The 20045-nt window shown below is 41.4% G+C and overlaps 1 protein-coding gene across 1 annotated transcript in view; it reads right to left on the reverse strand.

Annotated features, from left to right (window-relative positions):
• Positions 1–16026: 16026 nt before the first annotated feature.
• The window catches only part of LOC117358345, a 50746-nt gene continuing 46727 nt past the window's right edge, over positions 16027–20045 (reverse strand). The window contains exon 9 of the mRNA XM_033940015.1: positions 16027–16161. Coding sequence (XP_033795906.1) covers positions 16027–16161 — 135 coding nt within the window. The remainder of the gene's footprint in view (positions 16162–20045) is intronic.

A 20045-nucleotide genomic window follows, 5' to 3' on the forward strand; every position in this document is an offset into this window, starting at 1 on the left:
AAAACCTATCCTGGACCATCAATACTCACCAGAAGCTATTACAGAATTAATCAAATTCATTTTAACTCCCAACTATTTCCACTACTCCTCAGAGAAAGTCAACTTTCTAGACACCACTATTTCTATCAACAATGGATATATATAAACATCTTTATACAGAAAAACCTACAGACTGATATAGCTTTCTCCGCAACTCCAGCTTCCATCCCTCACACACAAAAAAATCTATCATACACATACAAGCTACACAATACCACCGTATCTGTTCCAACCCCAAAAGATGGAGATAAACACGTCAAAACCCTGACTGAATCTTTTAAACAAAAAGAATACAACTTCAAAATCTTCTTCAAGATTATTGCCTCCTCCCTAGAAATACATAGAGCAGGGGTGTCCAACCTTTTGGCTTCCCTGGGCCGCATTGGCTGAAAAAAATGTTTCTGGGGCCACACAAATGTACAAATGCTGCAGCAAGACAGAGGAGGGAGCCGGTAAGACTGTAAACACCTGGGGGCAGCAGAGGAAAATACTGCATCGCCCTTGACCGGGGCTGCACAAAATACTTCACGGGGCCACATGCGGCCCTCGGGCCACAGGTTGGACACCCCTGACCTAGAGAAAACCTATTGCAGTACAAAGGCAAGAAGACCACAGAAAGAATCCCTCCGATAGTGACATACAACCCAGAGCTAGAAAAAAATGAGGAAAATCATAAGGGATCTACAGCCATTTATTCCAGGGGGATGAATTACTGAAAGAAATACAATATTTCCAGCCCCACCCATGCTGGCCTTTGATAGCCACCCAACCTGAAAGAAAAACTGGTGAAGAACATATTCCCTACACACAAGGAAGAAAATGGCACACTTTCCTGCAACAAATCTAGCTTCAACATATTTCACAACACCCCACAGTCACCCACATGGGAAAAACATTTAACAAAAGGGGATCCTTCACATTCTCATCTTCAAATGAAGTTTATATCATTAAATGCAAAAGGTGTAGAGAAGGATGCTATATTGGAGAAACAAGCCAGATGCTAAAGACTAAGATTAATTTTTGCAATGTCAACCAGGATATCATCTCTGTGGGGCAACATTTCAGAAAACCAGAACATTGCATCAATGATTTTATGGTGAGAATATTAAAAGGAAATTTTAAGGCAATCCAGGAATGCAAGACCTTTGAAATCATAATAATAAAACATTTTGAAACTCACCAGAGTTTTTTCTACTCTGACACCTTCATATCACCTTCCTTATTTCCCCATCTCCTACTCACCCCTCCCCTCCCTCTTCCTGTAAGACTGTCATTTGAATACTTTGCTGTTTTACTGGTATATACTGATAGCTGTCTTCATTTGCATATCTCTGATCTGAAGAAGGATTGCCTTTGAAAGCTAATCTAACCACGCTGTAGTTAGTTCAATAAAAAAAGGTATCACTTGGATTCTTTTTGTTTTGTTTTATTTCTTTTTATTTCTACACAGTATTTTGAAACTAACTAATCCCTCAAACATTCATGACTGATTTCAGAGTGTATTTCTTCTGAGCACATAACATGAGACATTTAGGGCTCACAGGTTCTGTAGACATTTTAAGAAAGTTTGGGCCTACAGTGGCGTCAATTTAAATAATATTAGGTCATTATATGAGGGGCCACTAAAAGGTTCTCAACCCAACCAACAAAGATGGGGCAGTCTCCATCAAGGACTATACACTTAGTCCAGCAATTTTCTACTTTTTTTGTTCCGTTATTTTCCAACAGAACAAAAAAAATTGAAAATCACTGGCCCAGATTCTCTAACTGGTGCTGATTTTTTAGGTACCAGTAGATGCCCAAGCTCAGTTCAAATAAAGTTTTTAGATTCAAACAGTTTTTATTGATGCAAACAACATCAAATACAACATCAAAGCACATCAATAATGCATCAACTATTATAATATAATATACATAATAAAAGACAAATTCCAATTTCAATAAACCCCCACTTTATCTATATGTGTTTGAACCTTTACCGTCCCTCTCCACACCCACCCTTCCCCACCCAATAGTACTCTCTACCCAAAGATACTCTCTTCATTTAACTAAATAAAAACCCATCAAATGAAGTTTTTAACTGAGTTTCAAGGCGCCTACCAGTGCCTAAAAAATCTGCACCATAATCGTGCCTACTTAGGCGCTTTAGGCTACCCAATGCCACTGTGAGTGTGGTTAATGCAGAAAGTGGTGTTAGGCGGCCTAAAGCGGTGTATCTCAACTCGGTCCTGGAATACCCCCTTGCCAGTCAGGTTTTTCAAGGTATCCACAATGAATATTGTGACCGGGTGCGGCCAAGCTAGGCTTAGCAAGTGAACATCCCTAGTGCACACAAACCTCAGCCGAGCAGTTTTGCGAGGTTCTTGTGGTAGCTTGGTATTGGTATAATAAAGAGTTTCAACAACATTGGTGCAGTTTCTTGGTATAATTTATTGTTCAGAGATCATAAACAAACTTCCAGATGGGATTTTCAGGTTTGTATCCCCTTGTATCATTTCTGCAATTTTCAGTTCCATGCCCTCAATATCAGAAAAGAAAAATATTGCCAAATTGCAAACTTTTCTTTTGCCAGGCACAACTCTCCTTGGGATTAAACTTAGCCCAAAGAAGGGATCCTCTCCTGCATTTTCCTTAACAAAAATGGCTGCCTAGTAGCTTGAAAGGGTTCTACAAAATATTAGCTGTACATTGATCTGGTGCACAATGCATTTCACCCAGCCCCCTTTATCCTGAAGAGATTAACATATCTCCATCTCATCCATGCTAGGCAAAACTGTTTCCTCTACCTCCATATCACAAGTAAGGTCATCACCAGCCATCTCACTATCTTGCTCAAACACAGAATCACCTTTCTCAATAGCCTCTTCCTCACCAACTTCTGCCTGGGCTTGTTGCCATATGGTGGACTGTGGCTTTCTGGTTCTCTGTGCTTACAATCTGTGGCTTGCAGCCTGCTGAATAGCTCTCACTTGCTGGGTCTGGAGCAGGTGTGCACTCTGAGGCTGTCCCTGGAACTCTTTCTTTGGGAAAGCTAAACCCTTTTCATTCATTGCAGGGAGCTGATTAGTCCTCCCTGCAAGTGTATTAGGGTAGCCTGCCTTCAGAGAACTTCTCACCTGGCCTAAACCAGTTTGAGCTTGTTTGGGTGTGGCCAGTATTCCATTTCTGCTCTTTCCTGTCCCTGGTCCTATGGCTGCTGGGAGATGTAGTTTTTCCATCTGTTTTCCCACAACTGTCTTAGGTAAAGCTAAACTAGATCTGCCTGCTTTAGGCAGGACTTGAGTAGGTTTCTTTGCTGGAAGGCTTGGCTTGTAAGTATTCCTAGAAGCTGTTTTGGGACTCTCCTTAGCAGACTTAGGAATACTTTCAAGGGTTTTTACCTCATTTCCCTTTTAGGCAAGGCTTCCTCACTAGGAACAGAGGCTGCCCTATGACAATATACATGAAAGAAATTTGCATATAATGGAGGCAGTGTATGCAAATCAAGTTGATGCATATTCATTGTGGATCTCTTGAAAACCTGACTGGCAAGGGGGTACTTCAGGACCGAGTTGAGAAACACTGGCCTAAAATGCCTACATAGGTATGATTCACGACAATGAAAGGCATTGGAAATGTAGTCTTGGAAAACCCTGCCCCAGATTTCTGGTGCCTATTTTTCCCAGAGGTGCAATTCTCTATACGGCGTTATTGTGCGATTGACATGCAATCGGTGGCTGCCAACATTGGCGCCGTATAGAGAATCCGGGACTCAGTGTATAGCCCTTGATGGAGACTGGCCCAGCTTTGTTGGTTGAGCTGAGAACTTTTCAGCGGCCCCTGTACTGTTTTCTAAATTATCTTCTTTGCTGCTACCTCTCCAAGTATCTCTCCAGTTCAGGGGGCTCTCAATCAAATGTCTCTGGGAGATTAGAGTTTTGTATGCTCTACTTTTGTCACTTAATTAATTTGTATTTATTAATAGAATTATACTTAAAGTCATTCCAGATTGCTTTGATTCTATCATTCAAAGATTAATTTTTTTTTTAAAATCCTTCCATAAAAGTACAGTGTGAGTTTAACGCTATAGTATTTTAAAAAATAGCTTACGTATTCATTTGTGCCATTAAATTAAGAATGTGATTACATATACACACACGGGTCATTTTATAAATAATGCACACTATTTTTTTTAATTTACATGTTTTTGTTTTTTTTTCAAGTATTTCTTTACAATCCTTCAATATAGTCTCCCTGCTTTGCAATGACCGAGTCCCAGCGTCCGGGAAGCTTCATTCCCTATGTGCAGGTGAGCATTGTCATGAAGAATGAGTGGCCCAGCCAAGAGCATTTTTCTGTGCATTTTTTTGCAATAAATCATGCTAATACACTGCTGTGACACTTCTTCCACATGGAACTTTGTCTGTGATGATGATGCCTTCCTGATCATAAGCAAAAATCATCATTTGTTTGACTTTTAATTGAGCTCGTCGAAATTTTTTGGGTCGTGGGGAAGATGGAGCTCCCCACTCGTCATTGAAAAACGACGCGAATACAGCTGGGAGGTGTTACCTCATGCTCCCTACAGTCCAGACATGAGTCCAAGTTGAAACAACCTATGCGTAGACATTTTTTTTGCATCTCTGGAAGAGCTTTCTTCCGCCGGTACCTGAGCTATTTGGCAACTGAACAAAACGGTGTCTTGGATGGAATAATGAAGCTTCCTGGACGTTGGTACTCGGTCATTGCAAAGCAGGGAGACTAAATTGGAGGATTGTAAAGAAATACTTGGAAAAAAAATAAAACATGCATTATTTATTAAATGATCCTTGTATATAGTTTCTCCTTGGTTGTGAGTTGTATTTTAAAAACTGTCTTTGTAGGCACAATTTTATCACAAAGAGCAAGCAGTCTTCACACTATCTAACCCTGACCTCTAGTGGCAAAAGAGTGTAGTGTAGTGATTAAAGCTACAGCCTCAGTAACCAAACTGCTCCCTGTGACCCTGGGCAGATCACATAATCCCCCCATTGCCCCAGGTGCATTAGATAGATTGTGAGCCCACCAGGACAGACAGGGGAAAATTCTGGAGTATCTGAATAAATTCATTTACAACTATTCTGAGCTCCCTGTGGAGAACAGTATAAAAAATTAAATAAATAAATAGAAACATAGAAATAGACGGCAGATAAGGGCCCACGGCCCATCTAGTCTGCCCACCTTAATGTCCCTCCCCTACCTTTGCCCTGTGAATAGATCTCATGTGCCGATCCCATTTTGCCTTAAAATCAGGCACGCTGCTGGCCTCAATCACCTGTAGTGGAAGACTATTCCAGCGATCAACCACTCTTTCAGTGAAAAAGAATTTCCTGGTGTCACCTCGTAGTTTCCCACCCCTGATTTTCAACAGATGCCCTCTTGTTGTCGTGGGACCCTTGAAAAAGAAGATATCTTCCTCCGCCTCGATGCGGCCCGTAAGATACTTGAACGTCTCGATCATGTCTCCCCTCTCTCTGCGCTCCTCGAGCGAGTATAGCTGTAATTTGTCAAGCCGTTTTTCGTATGGTAGGATCTATGTCTGCCAGCAAGAATCAGTGTGAGTGGATGGGATATGAATGAGCATATAAATCAGTGTGTTTCAGTAAATGGATGAAGTCTGTGAATTAATGGGTATGTGATATCTGGGTGGGCGGAGTGTGTGTAGGCTAATCTTTTTTCCCTTGTACTACACGTTTCTCAACCATCTCTGGCTTCCCTTGCCTCCAGTATCCTCCGTCACACCTGGCACTCTCTCACACCCCTACCACCTAGCCCACTCGTGGGAAACTCCAGTCCTCGAGGGCCGGATTCCAGTTGGGTTTTCAGGGTTTCCTCAATGAATATGCATTGAAAGAAGTGCATGCACATAGATCTCGTGCATATTCCTTGCGGGAAATCCCGAAAACCCGATCGGATTCCGGCCCTCAAGGACAGGAGTTGCCCATGTCTGCCCTAGCCCTAGTCTCCTCTTGCCTTCACTCCCCTCCCTTTCTCAGCGACATCCCTACCTCCTCCAGCGATTGGTCCTCCTGTGATTCAGCTGGCATTGCCTTTGCTTTAGCTAGAGAAACGTTGCTCCATTTCCTTCCTCCATGCCACTTGCTGTCAGGTATTGAAATGAGCTAAGTAAGTGAGTTACCTGTCCAGTGTGTTTTAGTACATTTACTCCATAGTAACATAGAGGTAGATATAAATAGCTAAGAAGAAAAAAAAAAAAAAAATTTTAAATTGAATCAGGTTGGGCAGACTGGATGGACCATTCGGGTCTTTATCTGCCGTCATCTACTATATTACTATCTGCTAAGCCTAATGACAGCTTGTTCCCTTGAGAAGAATATTCAGCTAGGTTTTCTGTTGATTCCTGTAAATGTTGCCTGAACTTAACCAACTAAGCTCTGCAGCCACGAATGAAACATACTCATTTTCCCTTCAAGCTGCTTAACAATGTCACTGATAAAGATGCTAAAAAGAATCTGCTCCAGTACTGAATCATGGGATATCCACCGGCCATTTTTTCTTTCACCCAAATAGACATCATTGGTTGTGGGTTCAAACCCTGCACTGCTCCTTGTGACTCTGGGCAAGTCACTTAGGCCTAGATTCACTAACCTTACCGCTCCGTGGGCGGTCCGATCTGTGGCTGGGCGACCGATTCACAATGAGTCAGCATGCAAATTGACTCTTTTTTGCCTGTAGATGGTCTGCCCATGCGCTTGCTCTCCTGACTTCCCTCTCGCTCCCTAAAAGGACTGACAGCATGCTCCCATAAAAGGACTGAAAGCACACTCCTCCAATCGGAGTTCGACATTTACCTGACTTCTCTCACTCTTGACCAATGACAAACCCAGAAGACGGAGGAGCTGGAGGGAAAGTATGGTGAGGGTCTCAGTTTTCATTGTTATTTAAAAAAAAAAAAAAAAAAAAAAAAGCTTTATTGTTGCGATCCCAGGTTTAAAACGGGGCTCCTCACGGTGTGTTCTGTTCTGTTTCAGTCTGGGACAGAACATAACATGCCGTAGTGCAGCCCCGCTTTAAGCCCACGGATTAAAACCACAGGCTCGCAAGTAATCGGCAGACCTATGAAATCATGAAAACAGGGCAGCAGAGAGGCAGGGTGGCAGAGAGCAGGACAGTCAGAAAGGAAGTGAGCGACTGGTCCCCAGCAGTCGCTTCTTTTTTGATCGGCCAGCCCAGTCGGTGTTCCTGATTTTGTTTAGTGAATCGCTGCCTTCCTACTTTGCATGCCGTTTCCCCTCATTTGCATGCGTGGATCGGATCGGAGGTTGATCGACCATGAGATTAGTGAATCGGGTCGGGGAAAAATTGGGTCAGTACATGATCGCAAACACGGTCGGTGAGCTTAGTGAATTGGGCCCTTAATCCTCCACTGCCCCAGGTACATTAGTTAGACTGAGACTGCTGAGACAGATAAGGAAAAATGCTTGAGTTAGAGAGCTGCGCGGGGACAAAAATCCCACCCATCCCCGCCCGTCCCCGCCAGGATCCTCTCCGTCCCCACCCATCCCCGCAAGGAATTACCTCCATCTCCGCCCGTCCCCATAAAAAGCAGCAATTACTTCTGACAGGATCATCAATTCCACAGTTTCTTTTGTGTTTGCGCTGCTGTTTTCCTTGTGGAATCTCATTGGTGGAACCCGTTTTTTGTTTTCTGTTCAGGAAATTCACTTATAAACCCCCTCTTTTACTAAGGTTGACGTGTCCATTATGTTTTATGGATGAACCCTGCTTCCAAAGTCTTCCATCCCCGTGGGAGTCCCGTGGGTTAGGGGGGTCCCCGTGGGAGTCCCATGGGCCAGAGGGGGGTCCTCGTGGGAGTCTCGTGGGCCAGAGGGGGGTCCCCGTGGGAGTCCCATGGGTTAGGGGGAGATTCCCACTGGAACCCCGTGGGACCCGCGGGAACCCCGTGGGACCCGCGGGATTCCCGCGATCCCCGTTCCCGTGCAGACCTCTAGCTTGAGTACCTGATTGTAAACCACTTAATACACCTTGTCCAAGTGGTATATCAAATCCCATTCCCTTTCCCTTGCTCTCTGCATTCTCTTCCTTAACCAGTTTTTCACCCAATGTACAACCTTGAATCCTACCCCTGTATCATTCAGATTGCCATTTATTATGACTGTATCTCATACAGAATCTACTGACGGACTCTCTATGGAGCTCATTTAAAAAAATAAAAAATAAAAATCTAAAAAGTGGCACAAAGTGGCAGATGGACATTTTTCACACCAAAAAGTCTAAGTTCTGATTTGAATCTCAGAATTGGGATGTTTTACTCTGCAATTCATCTAAATTGCAAGGGTCCCTGTCTCTTTTAATTCACATAAAAATTATAATCTCAGGAGTTCTCAGAAATTTAAACTTGGTTTTACCACTGTTAAGAGAATAAAAACTATGGCTGATTTTTGTCGATCCTTTTCCTTTTTATTCGTAAAAATTTGGGAATGAGATTCCTTCTACAGTCAGACTTCTCTCCCATTTATCAATTTTCCGTAAGTCATTGAAGACTTACTTATTTCAGAAATCTATTAGTGACTCTCCTTCTTCAAGTTAATGACTATAGAAGATAAGGTTTTGTCCAATTCTTTGTACATTTTTTGCTAATATTTTGTTAATCGAGTCGAGCCCTCTTTTAGGGATGAATCGGTATATAAAACTAAAGATTGGATTGTGTGTGTTAAAAGCATGTTTGGGGCTGGCTACCTGTCAGCATATGCCTTCAAGACCCTTATAATGGCACATAAAATCTTCCACCACAAGAATCCCAAGTACGTCACTGCCAAACTACGATCGTACGTCCCCAACCGTTCCCTCCGCTCTGAAGTGGAGAGATGACTCAGCATGCCCCCCAGGAAGATCTCTCCAAATGGAAACTACTCGCAAACGCTCCTACAGCCACTTTCTCCCTCGACTACGGAACCAACTGCCCGCACAAATCAGGACACTAGACTCACTGATGGCTTTCCGAAGAGCATGAAGACTCTCCTTTTTTGTTAAAACTTGACATCAGCACAGACTCCCGCTCTAGATGCTTCCTTCTATGTGCTTCCTGTTTGTGACTAGTCATGATGTCATTGGATTTATTTTATGACTGTCTTCTTGTAACCCATTCTGAGCTTTATGGGAGGACGTGATAAATACGGAAATAAATAAATAGATAGGCTTTAAATTTGGATGTTTTTATGCAATGGAACAGAAAAAAAAGGTACAGGGCAGAAAAGACGTATTTTATCTAGACCTGTTTTTGTCGTGACTAAGGGCTCCTTTTACTAAGGTGCGCTAGTGTTTTTAGCGCACACAGGATTTTAGCACACGCTAAACCCACGCTATGCTTCTAGAACTAACGCCGGCTCAATGCTGGCGTTAAGGTCTAGCGCATGCGGCAATTCAGCGTGCGCTATTCTGCGCGTTAAAGCCCTAACCCACCTTTATAAAAGGAGCCCTAAGTCTGAAAAGGTGCCCTAACTGACCAGTTGACCACTGGAGGGATGAAAATATGATCCCCCCTTAACCCCCTCCCACTCTCATCACAATTGCACAATCAATAAGCTTCACAGTGTATTCCTACGCCGATGACATCCAACTGCTACATCCAATTAGTTTAACTAACCCAAAAGGCATTCAGACTATCAATGATAAACTTGAAAAAGTTAGCCAATGGCTCACCAACAATGTGCTATCTTTAAACAATTCAAAATCAAAAGGGATTATATTATCATGGAACAATGATAAACATCCAGTCTCTCCTATCTGTCTTAAATCCATTCCAATTCAATTCTCCCCCTCTATTAAGATTCTTGGTGTTATCATTGATGACAAACTATCATTTCATCAACAAATTAGCTCAGTGGTCAAAAAATGTTTTTACAGGTTGAGAATGATCAGATCAATCTCCAGTCTTCTATTACACTCCCTGGTGATCTCACAACTCGACTACTGCAATTCATTGTATCAATGAGCATCCCAGAAAGAATTAAGAAGATTGCAATCATCCAAAACACAGCTATCAAACTAATATACAAAGCAAAAAAATTTGATAATGTTACTCCTCTTCTAATAAAATCACACTGCTTACCAATTACTTACAGAATCACCTATAAAATCTTATTACTCACATTTAAAACAAAAACTCTACATTCCCCAGGATTCATTGATAGGTTAATCATTCCTTACTGCTCTTCCAGAACGCTCAGATCCAGCAATCAGTTTCTCTTGAATGAAGCAGGTGGCACAATGTGCAGCGGCCTCAAAAAAAGCGAACAGAATGTTGGGCATTATCAAAAAAGGTATCACTACCAGAACAAAAGAAGTTATCCTGCCACTGTATCGAGCAATGGTGCGCCCACATCTGGAATACTGCGTCCAATACTGGTCGCCATACCTCAAGAAGGACATGGCAATACTCGAGAGGGTCCAGAGGAGGGCAACGAGGATGATAAAGGGTATGGAGAACCTTTCATATGCCGAACGGTTGGACAGGCTGGGGCTCTTTACCCTGGAGAAGCGGAGACTGAGAGGGGACATGATAGAAACTTATAAAATCATGAAGGGCATAGAGAAGGTGGAGAGGGACAGATTCTTTAGACTAGCAGGGACAACTAAAACAAGAGGTCATTCAGAAAAACTGAGAGGAGACAGATTCATAACGAATGCAAGGAGGTTCTTCTTCACTCAGAGGGTGGTGGACACCTGGAACGCGCTGCCCGGAGAGGTGATAGGACAGAGTACAATTCTGGGGTTCAAAAAGGGACTGGATGATTTCCTGGAAGCAAAGGGAATAACAGGGTACAGATAGAGGTTTACCTTACAGGACATTGAGCGAATAGGGTATGGATATTTTAGGTTAGGTAGGGAACACTTTCAGGTCATGGACCTGGGGGGCCGCCGCGGGAGCGGACTGCCGGGCACGATGGACCCCTGGTCTGACCCGGCAGAGGCAACGCTTATGTTCTTATGTTATGTTCTTATGTTCTTATTCCCTCCCTACGTCACCTTTTCTCAGTTACAGCTCCAACTCTGGAATTCACTACCACTGTCCCTGCCGGAATAGACCCTTTTCGACAATTTTAAAATGAATTTAAAAACATTTTTATTCAATGATTTATAACTCTCCAACCAAAGAACAACAACGAAGGAAGAACGGTGGCAAGTCAAATGCACGCAAGACAAAAGCGTGTGGACAATTGCGCAAAGACAACTGAATGCAAGACAATTGAGTGCAACCACAATTGCACGCAAGACAGATAAGCGCAAGACAACTAAGCGCAAGACAATTGAGCGCAGGACAACTTAGCTCAGAACAATTGAGCGCAAGACAAGTTAGCTCAGGACAATTGCACGCAGCGAACTATGACACATGCGCGCATGCGCAATAAATTTGTCTTGCGCACATTTGACTATGAACCAAGAAGAACATATCCCTCCCATTGTTTTGATCTTTTTATCTCACTATTCTATTGCAAATTGAATTCCCTCCCCCCTTTTCCCAAATGTGTCTATGTTTTTGTCATTGTTCATGTCTTAGTCATGTCACCCTGATGATTTTTATGATTTATATTCTTCTTTTTAAGAGGTTTATCAAATTTTTAATAAACTTGAGAAAAATGAGAAACAATGACAGTAGATACCAGGCTCTACGACAGTTCCAGATATTATGGCCATTCCTAAGAAAGCAGCAAGCAAGTGGATGGAGTAGCCATAGTGGTCAGTGCAATGGACAGGACACAGGTTCAATTTCATTTCAGTGTAAACAAATGAGCCCTCCTGGAACATTACTTTCTAATGGTGCAGTTAAATTATCAGCACCAATTAAGCCTAACTGAATAATTTAGACGCCTAACTTCAAGCACCATTTATAGAATCTAGGCCATCATCTAAAATCAAAAACCCATTCAGATATATCCTTCAGATCTCACCTCTAGTGAGCTGAGAACCTGGGGAACTGGGTTCAATTCCCACTGCAGCTCCTTGTGACCCTGGGTAAGTCACTTAACCCTCCATCGCCTCAGGTACAAGACTTAGATTATACCCACTAGGGAGAGAAAAATTACTTGCATATAAAATATGTAAATTGCTTTGGTTGACCATAAGCCTTTACCCTTTCTGGCTAAAATTAAACAACGTGTGGATTTGGGAAGATAAATTCAGCCCATCAGTGGAGAAGAATTTTCAAACTCAGAGGCTTCCCCTGCAGGTTAGTCATTGAAAATCATTGAAAATTGACCCTATAGGTATTATATGAATTTTACCTGAACTTCTCTTCAGAATAAAACAACCCTGTTAAACCATGTAACACATAAACAGAAGTGGCCCCCCCTGACACATAAGGGAGGGAACTCAATAAATGGTGCCGAAAATTCAGCGCTGAAAAACTTGAGAACCCTTTTTAAAATATCATTCAGCATGTATCCCATATCTAACTTTCAAGTTTCAAGTTTATTAAAATATTTTTTCAACCGCTTATTCAGATTTCTAAGCGGCTTACAATATAAAATTTCATAAAACACATAAAAACCAGGGATACAGAATATCAAAACAATCTACTTAAAATCATTAATAAAAATATGGACTTACTTCACATAATAGGGTAGTGGGGAAGAACTACATTTGTTATAGAAAAGGTGTTACGTTTAAGGGGGAAAACATAGAGGGAAGGTTACAATGTGCTTTAGTTTAGCTCAGCTTTGTCCTTAAAAGGACAGTTGTTAAGAACATAAGAAGTTGCCTCCGCGGAGTCAGACCAGAGGTCCATCGCGCCCAGTGGTCCGCTCCCGTGGCGGCCCATCAGGCCCATTGCCTGAGCAGTGGTCCTTGACTATTTCTATAACCTATCTCTACTCCTATCCCTATAACCTAACCTCAACCCTTATCTGTACCCCTCAATTCCTTTGTCCTCTAAGAACCTATCCAAACCTTCTTTGAAGCCCTGTAACGTGTTCCCGCCTATTTTGTTATCCAAAAGCGTCTTTAAACAAGAATGTCTTTAACAGAACTTTAAATTGTTTTTGATCGAGCTCACTGCGCAGATAATTAGGTAATGAATTCCAAAAGTAGGAGCAGTAACAGCAAAGTTATTGGAGCGCAATGTATCTATTGATTTCAAAGAGGGTATGATAAGAAGGTTCTGCATACTTACACCTGCTAAAAGCAGGTGTAAATGCCGGCACCCAACTTAAGCGTGCTTTGGGCGAATTCTGTAAAATCTATGTAAAATTTGTTGGAACACCCCCGACATGCTCCTGGCCACACCTCATTTTGAGATGCACACAATTGAAGTTAGGCGCCGTGCTTTATAGGATAGTAAGCGGCGAGATGCATGTGCAAATTTTTAAGACTGACAATTAGCATCAATAATTGGTTGGCACCCCATTCTATCAATGTTATTTGCATGTGCGTCTCTGATGCGAGCACAAAGTTGGGCATGAAAATTTGGGTGTGATATATAGAATATGGGAAGAAAATATTTAATAAAAACCTAAAAAATATGCAGTAATGACAGGTTTACTACAGCTTGTTTGGAGTTTTAAGGGATTTTTTGTACTTACCCCCTCTTTTACTAAGGTGTGCTAATTGATTAGTGCACGCTAATTGAATTAGTGTACGCTAAACGCTAATGCATCCATAGAATAACATGCATGCATTAGCATTTAGTGCACGCTAAATCGATTAGTAAAAGAGGGCCTTAGTTTTTATTCATTTTTCAAGTTCCTTCAGATGTTTGCTTCTTTGTGATATGAATTTCAAAATTATTATCAGAATGTTCACTAACTTTCTCCTCACAGATCAGGAGAACTGCCTCTGGAAGCGCGTTCCTTGTATCTACCACCCTCTGAGTGAAAAAGTACTTCCTAGCGTTTGTTCTAAACCTGTCCCCTTTCAATTTCCCCCAATGCCCCCTTGTACTTGTGGTGCCCCTTAATTTGAAAAATCTGTCCCTGTCTACTTTTTCTATGCCCTTCAGGATCTTGAAGGTTTCTATCATGTCTCCTCTAAGTCTTCGCTTCTCCAGGGAGAAAAGCAGTTGGGACTTTTCTCCCTGGAGAAGCGAAGACTTAGAGGAGACATGATAGAAACCTTCAAGATCCTGAAGGGCATAGAAAAAGTAGACAGAGACAGATTTTTCAAATTAAGGGGCACCACAAGTACAAGGGGGCATTGGGGGAAATTGAAAGGGGACAGGTTTAGAACAAACGCTAGGAAGTACTTTTTCACTCAGAGGGTGGTAGATACATGGAACGCGCTTCCAGAGGCTGTTGTGGACAAGAAAACACTAAATGGATTCAAAGAAGGTTTGGATAGATTCCTAGAAGAAAAAGGGATTGGGGGGTACAGATAGGTATAGACCATTGCTCAGGCAATGGGCCTGATGGGCCGCCGCGGGAGCGGACCGCTGAGCAGGATGGACCTATGGTCTGCCTCAGCGGAGGCAACTTCTTATGTTCTTATGTTCTTAACTACTTTCCTATTGATATATCCATGTAAATGTTTGATCCAATATTTGGGGATTAAGCACACCTTTTTTGTAGCAATGCAACAATGAGCCTTTCTTGACCTTAAAAAGATTTCTAGTGATTTACAGTCTTAAATGGAAATAAGGATTTTGTGGGTTTATTAATCATAACCTGCTTTCTTCTTTAAAATTTTTTCTCCATAGGATTTGTGGTCAATTCCCCCTAGTGGTGGTCTAAGAAAGAAAGATGTTATTAATAGTTCTATTAATATTTTCCTTATGTATTTAATTAATTTCTGGTTTTCTGTAACAAGTGTTTACTTATGATATATTAAAAACTTAATAAAAATTAAATATAATAATAAAAATAAAAAGATCAGAACTACAGACTGGATCTGAAGAAAATTCCTCTGGATCAAAAAAAAATAAAACCTGAGGTAGATCCACAAATCCAATGACATTCAGAACATATTATTTGTTGATGCATTTTTCTGAGTAGACTGTTGTTAGAATTAATGCTGTTTGTTTCTACTTGTTCCGATTTATTTTAACATTTTCCCCCTCTAACAAAGGTGTGCTAAGCTTTTTAGCACGCGTTAAATATTATCACGCGCTAAACGCTAATGCGTGCATGTTATCCTATGGACACGTTAGCGGTTAGCGCATGCATTGATTCAGCAGATGCTAAATCCGTGCTAAAACACTTAGCGCGCATTTGAAAAAGAGGGGGTTTATGTATGCAATTATTTTGTAAACCGTTTTGATATAAAATGGTATAGAAATTTTAAAAAATAAAAATAAATAAATATTTTCTTGTATACATTTTGAAGTTTCCAAGGATCCTGTATGAACATGACACAAATGTGGCTTGTCATTGGACAAGTTCAACAAACATGCAGGTGTTTTAATTTTGGTAATTTGAGGTTGCAACCTTCGTTTGAATAGATTTGCATATCTATAATCTTTAACTGGTGCTTTTCACAGAAGTTTTCTTTTAGTTTAACTTATAGGGTTCAGCTATTAAAAGCAACAGCCATAGCCAGAAGAAGACCTGCTCGGAGAGTAATGACAAAAAATATAAATACACTTCTCCCTCTGTATTCGCTGTGATAGGGGATTAACAGACCCGCAAATACAGAAAAACCGCGAATAACTTTTTTATTTGTTATTCACTGTTTTCTATTAAAAACCATCGTAAATATGGTGAAACCGCAAATAACATGGTGGGAGACCTGGCCTGTTCCTGAAGGAGAGGCAAAAACACGGTGAAGAAAGTGCCAAGAATTGGCGATTTTCTCAGCGAATGCTTGGAATCGTCGATTTCTCTATGCAAACTGATGTCATTTGGGGGAGGGAGCCAGCAAGCAAAAACCTGCGAAAAATCAAAACCGCGATTGCTGAAACCATGAATACAGAGGGAGAAGTGTAGCTCCTTTTTGCCTGTAGAGATTGACCATCTACAAATATATAAAACCACGTCCTTTGAAAAGCCAGAATCGCTTTCATGGTAGGTTAACTGCTTGATCATCGTTAAATCTTGGAATCTTCTTGAATTCTTCCTGTTTCTTTAAGAAAAGCTGGGCCAGGATATGGTCTGCTGTGGCATGGAAATAGTCATCCATATCCAGAGTTTCAAGCTGCCGAAAAGACAATAAGAGTTTTAGAATAATAATAATAATAATAATTTATTTCTTATATACCGCTATACCGTGAAGTTCGAAGCGGTTTACAATAAAGATATATTTGACAGTATATGGGATAGAAACGGTTTACAATAAAGATACGTTTAGTCAGTACATGGGATACAAGTGGGTTACAGTAAAGATATATTTTGTCAGTACATGGGATGCAAGTGGGTTACAATACAAGTGGTTTACTATCAAGGTGCATTTTGTCAGTGTAAGGGATATAGGTGGGTTACCATAAAGATACATTTAGTCAGTACATGGGTTACAATAAAGATACGTTTTGTCAGTACATGGGGTGCAGGTGGGTTACAATAAAGATACATTATGTCAGTACATGAGATTCAAGGTGGAAAGTATAATTAGTTTTGGGCCTTGGAATTAGGGGGCGAGGTGGAAGGGTCATGGCGAGGAAGAGTTGGGTATGGGAATTTAGAATTTGTTAAATAGTCGAGTTTTCAGGGATTTTCTAAAGTCCGTGTATGTAGTGGCCTCAAGTAACACTTGTTCAAGATCATTTTAAAAAATTCTTTTTCTAGGTTTCACTTCCAAAGAAACATGACTGATACATACTTACCTCTTCTATACACCAGCCCCATCGCTGCATAGACCACAGATACTTTTCCACTATTTTTTTTAAGTAAAAGGCGAATGCCTAGTCTTGCCTAGCTTGGGCTAGCTCTGCACTTAGGAGCCCTTTAACAAAAAATGCAGTATGTTTGGGCACTTACTGGGGTTACTAGACATCCAGATTAGAGAATGACACGATGACAAAATTCATCACCGTTCCTGTCCCCGTGGATAACCGCGGGAAACCATCTTCATGTCATTCTTTAAGGAGAGAGGGAAGAATCAGAGTATGAATGGCCACAACCACTGACCCACAAGCTTTGCTTTGAAGAATGCTGGTGTAGAAGGACTGAGGTTGAAACAGACACTACAGAATGACAGTCTCTGGTATCCAGAGCAGATATTGTGATGTCATAATGCCTCATTCCACCAGTGCCTAGGAGCCAATCACATCAGTGATGTCACAATGGATTCATTATCCTTGGCTCACATAAGAATCAGAGTATGAATGGCCACAATCACTGACCCGCAAGCTTTGCTTTGAAGAATGCTGGTGTAGAAGGACTGAGGGTTGAAATAGACACTAGAAAATGACATGGGATTATTTCCCGCGGTTATCTGCGGGGACGGGAACGGTGATGAATTTTGTCACCGTGTCATTCTCTAATCCAGATTTACCCGGACATGTCCTCTTTTTTAGAGGACTGTCCTGGCATCCGGACGGCTTTTCAAAACCTGACACTTTGTCCGGGTTTTGAAATTCTTCGAGCTCGGAGCCACGTCTGGGTTTTAAAGGCCCACATTTCTGGCACCTACCTTTTATGAGAATTGATTCTACAGATGCGCCTAATGGCACCTCAGGTCACTTCCGGTATTAACCATGCCTACAGAGACCTTAGGCGTCACAAGGCACTTCCTTAGACTGGACAACAACACCGTTTTTGGAGGCAACTATGGGTGTTTCAATTGGTTTTTTTATTTGGCGCAGTCAATTACTACACCGATTGAACCAATTAAAGCAATTAAGTTAGGCAGTGGTAGGGCACCCTACCGCCACCTAACTTACAGCGCCATTACTAGAATCTGGTCCTAAATGTTAAATTCAACTAATGAGCCAAATGAAACAAATATATGTGCCTGGAGGGACATAATTTAAAAAAAAAAACAAAAAAAAACCGTCTAAGTCCGTTTTGGGCCTAGGTCGCTAGTCACCCAAAGTCGGACATGTTAAAAGTCCATGCTCAAAAAATACATCCATAATATATTATTTTTTGAGAATCATCTAGTTCTATGTCCAGCCCTTTGATTGTCCAGACCGCCAAGTCATTTATCTTTATACACCATTCTCATCCAAAAATTCATCCAAGTCAAAAACGCCTAGAACAAGACCTTTTGGACATGGGCAAAGTCAGCAAAGTAATGAACCCATACATGGCAACAGAGTAGTGGAGCACCTTACAGGGCACTGCTGCGAACTGCTGCGATATTTATGTGGCACAAAAAGGGTGCCACATAAATATCTCACCATAACTCCCTTGCAGATCATAGTGAGACCCCACAACCCCCCCTCCCAAACCTACTATACCCGCCTATCTACCACCCCAATAACCCTTATGAATGCAGGAGGCACCTATATGGCAGTACAGTAAGATTTTGGTGGGTTCACATGTTTCACCATGAATGCAGTGGTTAGAGTGGCTTATAAGCCTGGGTCCTCCTCTCTCTGGTTCACTAGCCCATCCACCCCCCTCCCCCCCTTCCCCAGACTACATACGCCACCTCTATGCAGCTCTACTAGGCTTTCCTATGTCAAATTCTGATGTTCTGGAGGCAGGTAGGTATGTTTTTATTCCGATTTATATGGTATTGGGGGGGTCAGTGATTACTAGGGTAGTGGGGGGGGGGGGTCTGTAATTTGTGTCTGCAGTGGTTATCTGGTCATTTTGGATACCTTTTGGGCACGTATATCTAGTTTTAGATTGCCTAAGTTACAACATATAAGTTCTGTCTAGGCAGTCTCGTTAAACTTTCGGTTGTACTTGCAGTATGACTAAGTCTAGGTCAGTCCACATCCCGCCCAAATCCCGCCCTCACCACTCTTCCTATAACGCCCCTTTTTACTCTGGGTGTACAGTGGCAGGGAAAAGACCTAAGCTGCTTTTAGATACGTCTAAAATCCGTTTCGATTTTTGGCACTTGGACGACCTGTCTTTTTGATCGTCCAAGTGCCGATTTAGGCGGGATTTCAGACATATTTCCGTTTCGATTATGAGCCCCCTAGTGTTTAAATACTACAACCTCTTCTGACAAGCCAGTACTTTTTTTCCAAACAATTTTGAAATATCCCTAAGACAAGAAGCTTATTAATAATTCCCCCAACATTCAGCCAGTGGTGGTAAGCATTTTGCTGCCTGACACTATTTATTCCTGGATATTCAATGCTGGATATTGTCCCCATGATCACCCTACACTGCTTAAAGATAGTACTGCTATTTATGCGGTCTGATTTAAATGATTTACGTATGAGGTGAGGGGCTGAATATCGGCACTTAACCTGACTCAGCCCCTGGAACGGCCACATGTTAGCTGCTTTTGAATTTGATGCTGTTCATTTTCAATGAAGACAACCAGTTAAGTGCCACTAACAGATAGCCACACACAAGCGATTTTAACCAGTCAATAGTCATATCCATTTTGAATATAGGCCGGAATAATCCCCCATTTCTCTCATTCTTACCTTTAACATCCATTTACATTTTCACTCAGTCACAGACCACACACAAACATGTAATAGAGAAAATATCTGTAAATAAGTAAGCCACTTTGGTTGTAAGGTGGTATTATTTACACACTGTATATATCCCATACCTATACCTATATAGGTATAGGTACTTTCATATTGAATGTAAATCCATTTCAGAGCCATATAATTGAGTTATAAGATAACCATTTAACAGATCATTATACAGATCTAGTCACATGTTCCAATTTTTATAGTAATAGATGTAAAATTAATAAATATTATATCATCTTGACAATAATCTATTAGTGTAGGAGCATCTAAGCAAGTTAGACAAGTGAGAATTAAGGCAAAGTGCATACAGAGGTGATTAGACAAGAATGTTCTTTACTTACAGCGAAACGCCGTTATGAATGTGTTCATTAAAAAGCTCTTTATATGCATATAGTACCTATACCTATATGTAGTGCTATATAAGTGCTATATAAGTGCTATATAAGTGCTATATAAGTGCTACATATAGGTA

This window comes from Geotrypetes seraphini, chromosome 1, assembly GCF_902459505.1.
Source record: "Geotrypetes seraphini chromosome 1, aGeoSer1.1, whole genome shotgun sequence".
NCBI lineage: Eukaryota > Metazoa > Chordata > Amphibia > Gymnophiona > Dermophiidae > Geotrypetes > Geotrypetes seraphini.